We start from the raw sequence: 12851 nt of genomic DNA, 5'->3' as shown, positions 1-12851 counted from the left end.
TAAGGTGTGAGGTAGAAATGCTTTTAACTATTTTCCCCTATGAACAAGCAATTTTTCCAGCTCCATTAAGTAGTCCCTCCTTTGGCTAGGTGTCTCTATTGTATAACAAAATCTTGGTCCACTGACACTTTTGTTTATCCTTGTACCAATTACGCCTTCCATTCTAAAAGAAAAGGCAGGATGGTAACATAAGTCAAGCTTGATAGAAATATTCCACAAATTCTCAATCTATTAAAACTGCATGTTATAACATCTCCATGCACACATTCATTCAATAAACATTTGCTCAGTGCATAAATTACTCTGTCTACCAATCTATAACTAAAAAAGAGAACTTTCCTATATCCATGATTTAAACATTAGAAGATGAACCACTTTAAATTTAGCTTTCTAGAGTTCCTCACAAGATAACAACTTTAAGCTCTGATCAAGTTAAAGGGCCAATAAATGTTTAATACCTTAAAAGAGGCTATTTTTGTTTATTCCTTTAAGATTTTAAAATTACAAATGCTTTGAGATCAAGTAATTTAAAAAGATAGTAAAGAGAGAATTAAATTATCTAGTCATGAAGATCACCTGCCTGCATTCTAAGCCCTGTCCCTAAAACTAACAGAACAAAGCACTGTGGCCCACCAGAGGCACACAATGCATTTATCCCATTGATTTGAAAGAAAAAAGCAGTCTATGCAATGGGAAACACGGCAGTAGCTAAAAATAACTGCATCCGCTCAACAATGCCTGGTTGGCTTTCCTCCCAATACTGTGAACCAAATATAGAATGTCTGTTAAGAATTTTATGAACTCCAAGTGCTATATCCACATATTGAAGATACATTCCTGGTCAGAAGTGGCTAGAGGAGAGAAAACAGCTCGGGGACACTTCAGAGAAGAGCTAGAGTAACACAGGAGCCTCTGAGTAGACACCACTAGCCATTCTTTGCAGAGTTGGGCTATAGGAGGTAAGGATAAGAAGGCAAAGTAAAAAAATGAGACCATTTAATTTCTAGGCTCATAGAATGGCCTCATGCTCTTTCCTGCCAGCACAGAGAGGGCTCTGACAAACAGAAGCCCACCTCAAACTCCTCATGAACCCCTTTTCTCAGGTGAGACAAGGCTAATTCCTGCAAAACAGCTTGGTGGACAAGAAGTTGCCTAGAAGAGGAAATTATCGATTTTCCTCAGTTAACCTCCTGCCTTGCTGGGAAAGGCCTTGGGAAGACTTAGCTGCTCTGAGGTCGGGACCACATGAACCCCCCAAATCCCAAAGTCTCCCAAATCTCTTCGTGCAGGAGATCTCAATGCCGTTTCCTAGCCCTAAGTTCCTAACATCAAATCACAGTCAGCTTCACACCCTAGTCTACGTCGTTATTCACTGAAGGAAAGCCCAACATGCACATTACTGGGAAAAAGATAATGACCTAGGTGTATCCTGGGAAAGGAGGAGGAAAAGTAGGAAAGAAGGACCCAAGGTAGAAAGAAGCAACAGCTCCTTCTTTACTTTTATATTCTCTGCTTGCTTCCCCTGACACAGCTGTGGACAGCTGACTCCTTCCTGAACTCAGACAATGAAAATCCAAAATAGAAGCACAGGACAAAGGCTACCTCACAAAAAGCAGCCCAGCACTTTCACTTGCTCAGGGCCAGCTGAGCTCATGTGTTGTTGTAAAAAGAAACAAAGGGCTTTTCAGACTTCTGATGCCCAAAGATGGAGAGCAACTGATGAAGAGGAGTCAGCAAATGTACACCCTAGATAAAGTCCCTTTTACAAATCAATTTTGCCCCACCCCAGTACCCTGAGAATGCCCTCCTGCAGAGGCCCAGGCAAATTTTCCCAGCACGGTCTCAAAATTTTCTTCTAGAAGTATAAAGATACCACAGGATATCACCAAAATGTTGAAAGTAGTTATCACTGGGTGGTAAAGTTTGTTAGGTAATTTTTACCTTATTCTGTATGCTTTTGTGCACTTAAGAATTTTCTTTTAGTATAAATGTATCATTTACGTGATATCCCAAAGCTGTCTGTCAAGGATACTATCACTCTCCACTCATTATCTTTCATGGTGCTCCCCTCCTTGAGAAAGTCAGTTCTTTTCTCCCCAGTCTAAAGTTTCTCACAGAGACTAAAACTTAATAAATAAAATCTTAAAAAATAAATAAAACCAAAGGAAAGAAAAAAAGAATAAAGAGATACGTTTGACTATAATTTAAATATTATAAATGTAATATAATTATGAGCAGTTTCATCAAGCACACTACCCAGACATGCCTAACAACATGAATGCTGCTCGGATCCAATTCCATGAGAATGCTCTCCTTTTTGGAGGTCCCCTTACTCATATTCTTCAGTTACATCCAAAAACCCTCCTCCCCCCCAAAAAATAATTCTGATGGAGGGAGGAAAAAGAATCATGTTGACACCAGTATATGTATATTCCAAAGTCTTCTTCCCAGCCTTGCTAATGATTAAGAAAGTCAGAATAGGAAAGTCCCTCCCAGCTGGTTTCATACCAGCAACAAAATTATCTAAAAAGGCAGACCACTTCTATTAGTAATTCTAGGAAAATAAAAAAACAAAACAATCTTTTTTCTAATCATGCTTTAAATCTATTTAGAATAAAGTAGGAAAAAAAGAATAAAGTAGAAAGTAAACATATAAATATATATTTTTATATTTTGGTATTTAAAACAATAGGAAAGAGGGACAGACTACCCTCACAGCAAGAAAAGCAAAGCATTCCCTCAAGGCCTTCCTATACTGAACAAAAAATGTTTTCAAAGCTGACTTCAGTAACACAAGAATCCAAATGATCAAAGTAACTTTTACAGATCACCAGTGTAAAAGAAAACCACTGGTTTATTAATACACGTCTGACTACTAGAGTAACTATAAAATTGTATTTTGTGGCTTTCCTTAAAATAAAGGGGATAAGAGGTATACAAATAATATATAATTTAACACATATAACTGTTGCAGCTGGGCACTGAAAACATATGGATTCCTTATGCTACTCTTCTGTGTATGTTTAAAATTTTATATGATAGCCCTGACTAGTGTGGCTCAATAAGTTGGGCGTAGACTGCAAACCAAAAGGTCGCCAGTTCGATTCCTGATCAGGGCATATGTCTGGGTTGCGAGCCAGGTCCCCAGCTGGGGGCATGTGAGAGGCAAATGATCTAACATCAGTGTTTTCCTCTCTCCCTCCCTTTCTTCCCCTCTCTCTGAAAATAAATTAAAATCTTTAAAATAAATGAATAAAAATAAAGTTTTAGATAACAAATAAAGTTCCTAATAAATATCTTTAAAAGTATGTAGGCCCTTGCTGGTATGGCTCAGTGGATTGAGTCCAGCCTGCAAACCAAAAGGGTCACCAGTTCAACTCCCAGTCAGGGCACATGCCTGGGTTGCGGGCCAGGTCCCCAGAAGGGGGTATGCAAGAGATGAGACTACACATTAATGTTTCTCTTCCTCCCTTTCTCCCTCCCTTCTCCTCTCTCTAAAAATAAATAAATATTTTCTAAGTGTATCAAATATTGTGTTTGAAAAACTATGAAAAAGGCAATTCACAAATGTATAAACACAGAGAATATAGTATATATGAGGAGGGATTCAAAAAAACCAGAATTTATTTATAAAAAAATTGTGTATTTATTCTTACATGTTTAAATTTCAGTCACCTTCAAAGTACTCTCAATTTGATGCAATATGCCTACCAAGACTTTTTTCCACTGCTCGCAACAGTTTTTCAACTCATCAATTTTGATGCCTTTTAGTGCTGCCGTTTTTTGTTTCACCTCTTCCACATGGCAATTTTTTCATCAGGGAAACAAAAATGTCACTCAGGTAGAGAAAACATGAATAAGAGAGGGTGGGGGTCATGCCATTTTTGGTCAAAAACTGCTAAACACTCAGCACAGTGTGGGGAGGTGCCCTCATAAATCACCCACCATGAAATGGGAAAATATGCTGAGAGTCTTCAAAAAAAGTTCACTGAAGACAAGCACAGCCTCTCACAACAACGCCAGCTGATACACTGATATAAATGGGTTCCTAGAGCACTCACCTAGCAGAGGAAGCCTGTACTACAAAGGGCCTGCCCTTCAGAAGATAATTCTGGATTTTTGGGGGGTCTTCTCTCATATGGCAGGTGATAAAGATGATGAGTGTTTCTGAAACTAAATGTTTCATAACATAAGCTGAACTAAATGTTCATTTTTATTTTTCTCCTGGAAAGTTATTGATGTTCTCCAAAATGAAAGAAAATAAACTTGGTGACACCACAGTGGGCATATCCCCAAGCCCTTCTCTTCCCAGTCCCTGACTGGGGCCAGGAGCATGAGCACTCAAGCTCCGTATTTCTCTTACCTCTTGAGGCAGCTCCAGCTTTGACCGGTCATCCAGGCCATTGGAATGCAAGCCCATCAGGTATGGAACAGGAGCATCTAAGAAATGCAGGAGAGAAGCCGGGAGAATAGGGACATAGACATGCTGCCATTGGAAAGGAAACATGAGAGCTGTAATTGTCTCTGCCACAGTCATCAGTCTCTGGTAATCTAGGTCAAGACAAAAAACACACACAAAAACCAAACAGTCAAAAACAAGGCACTTGCTTACCAAATAGTAAGTTACACTCTTCAAAACAATTTCACATTTAGAAAGGACCAGAATAAACTTCAGCAAGAGTATGTGCAGAGTGTGATTCCCTAGTGGGTATCAGAAACCTCAACAGATCACAAGTTGAAATATACCCTCCCACACAGGTCCCTGATTATAATAAAATTTAATTAAAAGCACCTTGCTCCAAACACTAAACCAGAATGTTAAAAAGATTCTTTTAAGTAGAACTGAAATTAAAAAAAAAGAACAGTAGTCTGGGTCTCTGCTCAGCATGGAAGACAAAACTGCTCTTTCATCACTAAGATATGTCTGCATTCTTTAAGGAGGTGCAATCTTTCCTCATTGAGAACAGCATAGATGGGTTCTTTTAACACTTCCCTAGAACTTGAAAGACCCAGAAGACTTGACTTTCATGAATCAAAACTCTTGTCTTAAGGCCAGAGACAGTGTGAAAGGGAAGGCTTGTGCTCAAAGTTTCACTCTTCAGAATACAATTTCTAGACCTGCTTGTTTTTTTTTTTTTTAATGAGTAAAACACATCGGCAAAGCCAATAAAATGGACCAGTTAAAATCGAAACTAAAAAAATTATCACTCACAAACAGTATGTCCTCCTTTCAGGCCAAAAGGGACAAAGCAGGAACATAAATATTAAAATCATTTGAGTAATATCCTTCTGGAATGGCTGGCTTCAAATGAGCTTTCACAAGGGTTAAAGTGATTCATGTACTAAAAACCCACCCCACCACTTAAACAAATCACAGTTTACTCTAGTAAGGAGTTACAATGTAAGGAACAAAAAGCCTTCCAGACAATCAGGAAGGCTAAGTAGGAAGTGAACAGAAGTTGGTATGTATCAACTAGGGAGTATCTTAAATCTGCTCATTAATAATGCTTTGAAAGTCATCACCCTGATCCTGGCTAAGCAAAGAAGAATACAACTTGGAAACCGTTGTGTTTTCTTTTAACTAGTAATGCAAATAAATACAAATTAATGATTAAAACTTCACAGTCTCTATCGTTTTGAGTAGACTACAAAAAAAGGCATCCTATGCTGATTGGGGGAAACTAAGACATGTAACAGATGAGTGCTGTAACCTATCAGTGGGTAAAACTGAGTTCAGAGATTTGATCACCAACAGTGAAAAACAAAATACAACTGACTTAGCAGGACAAAAGAGCATGAGCTTTTCACAGTCACTAAAGATCAGAGGTAGACTGATACAAATTTAAAAAGAAAGTCTATCTCATTTTTCTGTTGTGCCCACACAAAGCGCTGTCATTCCCGTACTAAAAACTATGTGGTAAGGACGCCCCGCCCCGCAACAGAGATAACAATAGACAATTCCAAAATTACAAAAAAAAAACTCTCTTCAAAGGATTAAGTTAAATTTTATACAAACACACACACACACACACACGCACGCACGCACACACAATTTTAGAAAAAGTATTTAGCCCTACATTAAAGTAAGCCAACAACTGAACAATAAAATTTAGACCACTGGCAAGCTCTACCTTCACCTTTCTGTGATACCTCAGTTCTATAGGGCACCTGTATAACTTTGCTTGTTTATCAGCTTTTTCCTGAAATTCTCCTACTCTGATTACTCTAATAATTATTTTGAAGAACTCTAATTATTCTGCAATTGAGACCTCAATTCTTGTTTTCCAGCTCTCTTTTATAGATATGAATACCTGTAAATAATCTATTCAAGAGCAATAATCTTAAGAATCTCAGACATCATAAGAATTTGTGTTAAAATTCAAATTAAGATAAACCAAAAGAATGAAAAAGCTTAAAAAACCTTCAAGTGATATTTAGAGCTGATGGTCTAGTCTTACTATGTTCCAACATTGGCTCTTAAACACATACTTTGAGAAAGTATTACACTGAATAACTCCACCTTCTTTTCAGTGTACACACACGCACCCATTTCTGGATTTAAAAAAATTATAAAGTCAGGATGTACCACAGGTCTTTTCAATTATGAAAAAAATCAAAAAGCTTTCTCTTTCTCTTACCAAAGTCAATAAAGCAGGTGCTTTATGTGGCTGGAATTGCTGGCACATCTGCTCAAGGACAGTAACATCCAACAGAGGGCAAACAGACACTCTGAGTAAAGGAGTCCCTGAAATGCCTTTGTCATGAGGCTTCCTGGGCACTAGCTACAGTGTCTGTGAACGTCTACTCTATAATCACAAAAAAAGGCATGCTACAGTCTGAAAGAAGGGGCTTTCTCTGCTCCACAACAGCAGGTTTTTCAATAGCACAGAAGTCTAGTTCTGGTTTTCCCTCCTGACTCTTCTGGGTGAATCTAATCTAGTATCTGAAACTCTGCCCATGTCTGCTACACTCAGTAACTTTATTGGTATCAGATTGAAATCTCTGAATAATTCCTTGTGATGCCTTTGAAATCGTGAGATTGTTACAAACAAAACACTTTTGCAGGTGAGAAATCACTTCTTTCAAAGCCAAACTTTCTATTTATATATGGTTTGGCTTTACAGATAATAGAAATTAGGGATTTTATAGCCTTTCTGATCTTGTGAGTTGTGGATTTCTTTTTTCCTCTAACATTTTTATATTTACAACCCACCCTGAAGAATGACCTAATAAACAATGCCTTAGGGATACAGCAATCTGTAGTACCCACACTAGAATGCTGATCTCAAAGAGCTGTAAGCAACAGCACAAAACTCATTTCTACATACCGATACAAATGATAAAGTCCATTACTTCCTTTGCCATTGCCTGTCTATGTGTTCATGGTTCCAAGAAGGTGAAACCAATAAACAGGAAACAGCTGAAGGTTTATCTGTACACAAAGCATTTCAGCCAATCAAAATCAACTGGAGACACTTCAGCTTCAGGCAACTGTCCAGGTTCTCTCACAGCTCCCATAATGTTTAATGTGTAATTATTTTTAACAAAAGGACATAATGCAAAACATTCTAGGATTACAACCACCACTAAGTGGTGAGGAAGATGTAATCAGAACATTCTATGACATGTCTCTGTGCAAAGAAATACAGACAGGATCGCTCTACAGATACGTCCACTCCTAAACAAACTGACGGACAGTTCCTACACATTAGAAATTGAATTATAAACTGTCCTTGAATACTAGCACTTTTGTGAAAACTACATGAAAAAGGGTGTTTCTCATATACTCTTTGTTCTTGGGAAACAACCTAACCTCTATGTCCTGGTATCTCCAAAATACATTGCTAAACAAAAGAGGTGCAAAACAATGATTTGTATGCTCCCATATGCATACATGTTATATATGCCTTTGTCTGGAAGCAAACAGGAAAACAGTGGTAATCTCCCTGAAGGAGACCCAGGGCCCAGAGGCTGAAGTCTTATACTCCACTATACACCCTTTTGTAATGTTTTAAATTTCTACCACATGATTGAAATGCTTTTTTCCAAGCTTTAATATACCATATTTAAAACACATATGTATGGTTATATTAAATAATTTTAAGATTTGATAATGTATAATTTAAAGAAGCAACCCACTTCTGGTCAAGATGGCAGCATACGCAGACATGGTTGCCTCTTTGCACAACCACATCAAAATTACAACTAAAATATAGAACAACCATCACTCAGAACTGTCAGAAATCAAGTTAAATGGAAGTGTGACAACTATGGAATTAAACAAACCACACCCATCAAGACTGGTAGGAGGGACACAGAAAGAGAATGGGCTGGTCTCTCACCTATGTGTGGTAGATAAAAATTCAGGAGGATATCTCAGGAGCAAGGAGTGTCGGACCCATACCAGGCCCCGCAGCCCAGGGTTCCAGTGTAAGGAAGATTATACCCACAATTTCTGGCTGCAAATCCAGCAGGGATTGAGTTGGTGGAAAAAACTGCTGGAGCCCCACGCAGTTCCTCTTAAAGAGTCCACACACAGACACCTACTCAGACTCATTCCCTCTGAGCTCCAGCGCTTGGTTAGCAGCTTGAACAGCACCAGCAGCATACAAGGTGAGCAGAGGCTATTGTCCCTTTTCTTAACCCGCCCCCGCCCCCAACCAGAGCCAACAAGCTGGTGCCATATCTGAGACTCCATCAACCTAGCTAACACCATTTAATCCTCCCTGGAGATCCCCAGAGACTCTGCCCCACCCAATTTATGGGCCCACCCAAGCTGCTTTTTCATATGAATGACTGGTCTTAGCTCCTGCTTCATAACTTCCTAAATCCTCTCAAAAAAGCAACAGCTGGCCTTAGTGAGCCCCAGGCTCGGCACTAGCAACAGCCAGCTTAGATTCACAGCTTGGCTTCTCCTGGGAATCTCCAAGCCCAGCACAAGTAACAGCCATCTCAGATTGCTTTATAGCTCAGGCAGGGTGGCCGGGGCAAAACACAGGTGGGAGCTGACCTTGGCCTACACCACCCAGGAAACCCCAGGGCCAGCACACCCAGTGGTCAGCTACAGATTGGTGACTGTACACTCATGTTTTAAGTTAATATAAAATATTTAACAGATATATAAATCATTTTTAGGATTCCTAGACTTAAATGACTTTTTCAATTATCCATTCACTACCCTATTAAGTCACATCATAAAGAACTTCTGCTCTATACGTAATTTTAAAACATCCACTAGAAAGTAAGCGGTTTAAAAAAAAAAAAGGGATATATGGACTAAAGAACAAATATTATCCAGTAGTAAAGAAATTGAGCTACACAAATTTAAAAAAAAAAAAAAACACTGCTTACAACTGCCAGGTAAGTCCTCCAAAGGGTTAAACTTTTAGTCTTACAATTTCACTTGCACCCCCTTTCCCTAACTAATACCACTTTTCTATTCAGAAGGCAAGACATGCAGTGGGCAACACCAACTGTGACTTCTTGTTGTGACTAGTGATGGCATGTTTTTGGAGGACCAGAGAGATCTGCATCCATATAAGGCCTATAAATCATAAATAAAAACTACTTCAGAACACCAATCTGAATTATTTACAATACTCTACTAATAATAGAGAGCATAACCTACATCCTATAAAAAGCCACTCCATTTTAGCCTCAGCCATGCTCAACAATGCCGAGGAAGTTCTTAGAAAAAGATTTAGTAATAAATATGACTTTGCGTCCTGAGTTCACCTTGATTCTACATGCAAACTTTCTCCATTGCCTCTGAACCTCTTAAAATTCATATTATGGATACAATAACCTACGTCCTGGGAAATATAAGCAGCTCTGATGATAAAATGCTACCTGTCATATTTCCAGTTTTAGTCTTTCATTTCCTGCCTCATAACATCCTCACTGCATTATAGTTACCTAAATGCCACTGCATTTTTTAACACGCTATCTGGTTTGGCTTCCTTCTCTCTGTTCTGTTCTAAACCCGTCTTCACAATTCAACTAAGTCTCTGTTTCAAAGTATTTTTGCCAAGCTCCAGTGAAGAAAGCAACATGACTTGTACAAATTTACACTTCACCCAGAGATAAGAGCCTGAAACTTCATATTCTAAACCAGAAGTTGCAAGGTAAAGCGTCAGGAATCACATTCAGCCAACAGGTGCTTTTCATTTGGCCTGCAACGTTTAACAAGAATGTTGTTGTCAATGTTTAAAAAGCAGAAATTTAACATAAAAAATCAGGGTCCTCATGAAAAAATGGAAGATCTAACAACATTAGGCCAGCATTCCCACAAGAAATTAACTGGAGGTAATTACTGGCTGTCCCCTTTAGATGGGGAATGTGCCCTTCAATTCAATGTAATCTCTATTACTTCACCCTCAAACTATATCCAGAACCCAACCATTTCATACTACTTCACTGTTACTTCTGCTACCTTCACCGTCGTAACCAACATCACCTCTTACCTGGGTTGTTGCAATGACCTCCTAACTGGACTCTTTGCTTTCCTCCATACCCACTTTGGGAATAGTAGCAAGAGTGTTTCTGTTAATAAGCTTAAGTTATTCATTCATTCAACAAACATTTATTGAGCACCCATTACATACCAGCCACTGTTCTAAGTTAAACATCATTCCTTTGCCCACGGACCAAATCTGGGACAATTCAAGCACCAAAATAAATATTTATAGTAATGTATAACCTACTGAATAAAATTAAAATCTGTGAGTCCATACAATAATAAAGAAACAAAAAAGATGAAATATTCTTCCTTATAGTAAAATGCCAATTAAGAAATACAGTATAGAGTTAGAAAAAAAATGACCATTTTGTAACCATGGCAAAAATTTAAGAGGAACAGTATATTTAGAGTTTCAAAGTACCTCCCACAAATTACTAATTAGAAGGGAAAAAGGATAACTTTTCAGTTTAGAAATTTGGCAGGTATCATCTTAACCAAGTGATCAAATTAACATTACCAAAAATGGGACAAATTGACATCAAGTGCCTTCTATAATGATAAAAATAGACATTATGTGTCTCTTCATGTAGTGCACTGAGAGAATCACAGTATCACTTCTGTAACATTCCAACCCAAAACTTGTAACTTGAATCTAATCACGAGAAAACATCAGACAAACCCAAATTGAAGGATATTCTACCAAATACTTTGCCTGTACTTTTCAAAAATACTGATGTCATGAAAGACATAAAGAATTGACAAAAGCAATGCATGTTATGGACTAGATCACAGACCAAGGATAAAAATAAATTATCATAACAAGACATTTTTAGACAACGGTAAAACTTGAATATAGTATTATATCTATATTAAATTTCTCAGATTTGGATATCATACTACGGTTATGTAAGAAAATGTCCTTGTTCTTAGAAATAAAAGCTGAAGTATTTAGGAATCAATGGACACGGTGTCTACAATGACTCTCCATGGTTCGGTTAAGTTCACACACATCAGAGAGAGGGTGATGAATGCATGGACCTGAAGAACATTACGCTAAGTGAAATAAGCCAGTTAGAGAAAGACAAATACCAATAATTTCACTCATATATGGAATCTAATGAACAAACTGAAAAGACAAGCAAAATTGAACAGACTCAGACAGAAAGCAGGGTGCAGCTCTGGGGGAAAGCTGAAGGGGTATGGAAGGATTAAGAAAAAAAGAGAAAACTCATGGACACGCACAGCAGTGGGTGATTGCGGCAAGGAAGGGGGCATAAAGGGGATAAATGGTAATGTAAAAAATACAATAAAAATAATTTTAAAAATAAGTAAATAAAATTACAACAGAGAGAGGGGCGGTGGGGAATAATAAAACAAATGTGGCCAAATGTTAACGACTGGTGAACTGTTCTTCAAAGAACTCTTTGAATACTTCTTGAAACTCTTTTATAAGCTGGATATTATTTCAAACTAAAAAGTCAAAACCTTAAAACCTCCAAGGACTATGCATCTCAGAATAACAAAGGCTTTACAATGGCCTACAAGACTTTGTACAATCTGGCCTCCTGTGAAGTCTCTAACAACATCTGCTACTACACTCCTGCTCTCTCACTCCATTCCACCCACCCAGCTTCCTTACTGTTCTTGAACAAAGCAAACACATTCTTGTCTCCAAAACTTTACACTTCCTGCGCCCTTTGCCTAAATACTCTTCCTACGGATATTAACATGGCTCACTCACAGAGGCCTGACCTAATCTCTCTATTAAAAATTGAAACTTCCCTTCCCCAAATACCATCCTCTTCCTATTTTATCTTTCTCCACAAATCTTATTATCACCTTACATAGTATAAATTTTATTTATTTATTTAATCACCTCTCTTCCCCCACTAAAATATAAGTTCCATTGTAGGAAGAATTTTCACCTGTTTTGTCCACCACTGTACTTCTAGCCCCTAGAACACTGTGGGCTCTCAATAAATATATACCGAGTGAATGAATTTTATGTTCCTTATCTGAGTCATTTAATAAACATTTGTTTCCTTCTGAGCTCCTTCATTTTTAAGTTCAAATCTGCTGCCCATATTCATGTAACCTCTCACTTATAAAAACAGTTCAGTTATAACAAGAAAAAGAAGCAATACATCTTCATTTTCACAAATACATTTTTTTTCAAATACAGGGGTGGGCGAAGTAGTTTACAGATGTGAGTACACAAAACACAGACTTTATTCTTGTATTATTATTTATTTATTATTGTTATTTATTTGTATTATAACTGTGAATCTACTTTTGCCCAACCCTGTATATGAATGATCATTGTTTGTGAATCCTCCATTTTACTGTCAAGCTATGGAAGGGCAAAAACAACCCTTCAGAAAGAGAGAACAGA

The 12851-nt window shown here is 37.9% G+C and overlaps 1 protein-coding gene across 3 annotated transcripts in view; it reads right to left on the bottom strand.

Annotated features, from left to right (window-relative positions):
* DENND5A (DENN domain containing 5A) overlaps positions 1-12851 on the bottom strand; it is an 82674-nt gene that overhangs the window by 39936 nt on the left and 29887 nt on the right. For all 3 annotated transcript variants that reach the window (XM_054582948.1, XM_054582958.1, XM_054582968.1), the window contains one exon: positions 4364-4551. In XM_054582948.1, coding sequence (XP_054438923.1) covers positions 4364-4551 — 188 coding nt within the window. The remainder of the gene's footprint in view (positions 1-4363; positions 4552-12851) is intronic.

This window comes from Pteronotus mesoamericanus, unplaced genomic scaffold (genome assembly GCF_021234165.1).
Source record: "Pteronotus mesoamericanus isolate MK-2021 breed Mesoamerican mustached bat unplaced genomic scaffold, CSHL_Meso_final contig_1189, whole genome shotgun sequence".
NCBI lineage: Eukaryota > Metazoa > Chordata > Mammalia > Chiroptera > Mormoopidae > Pteronotus > Pteronotus mesoamericanus.
The sequence above is the reverse complement of the archived record's forward strand: the minus strand, read 5'-3'. Positions and strand labels throughout refer to the sequence as shown.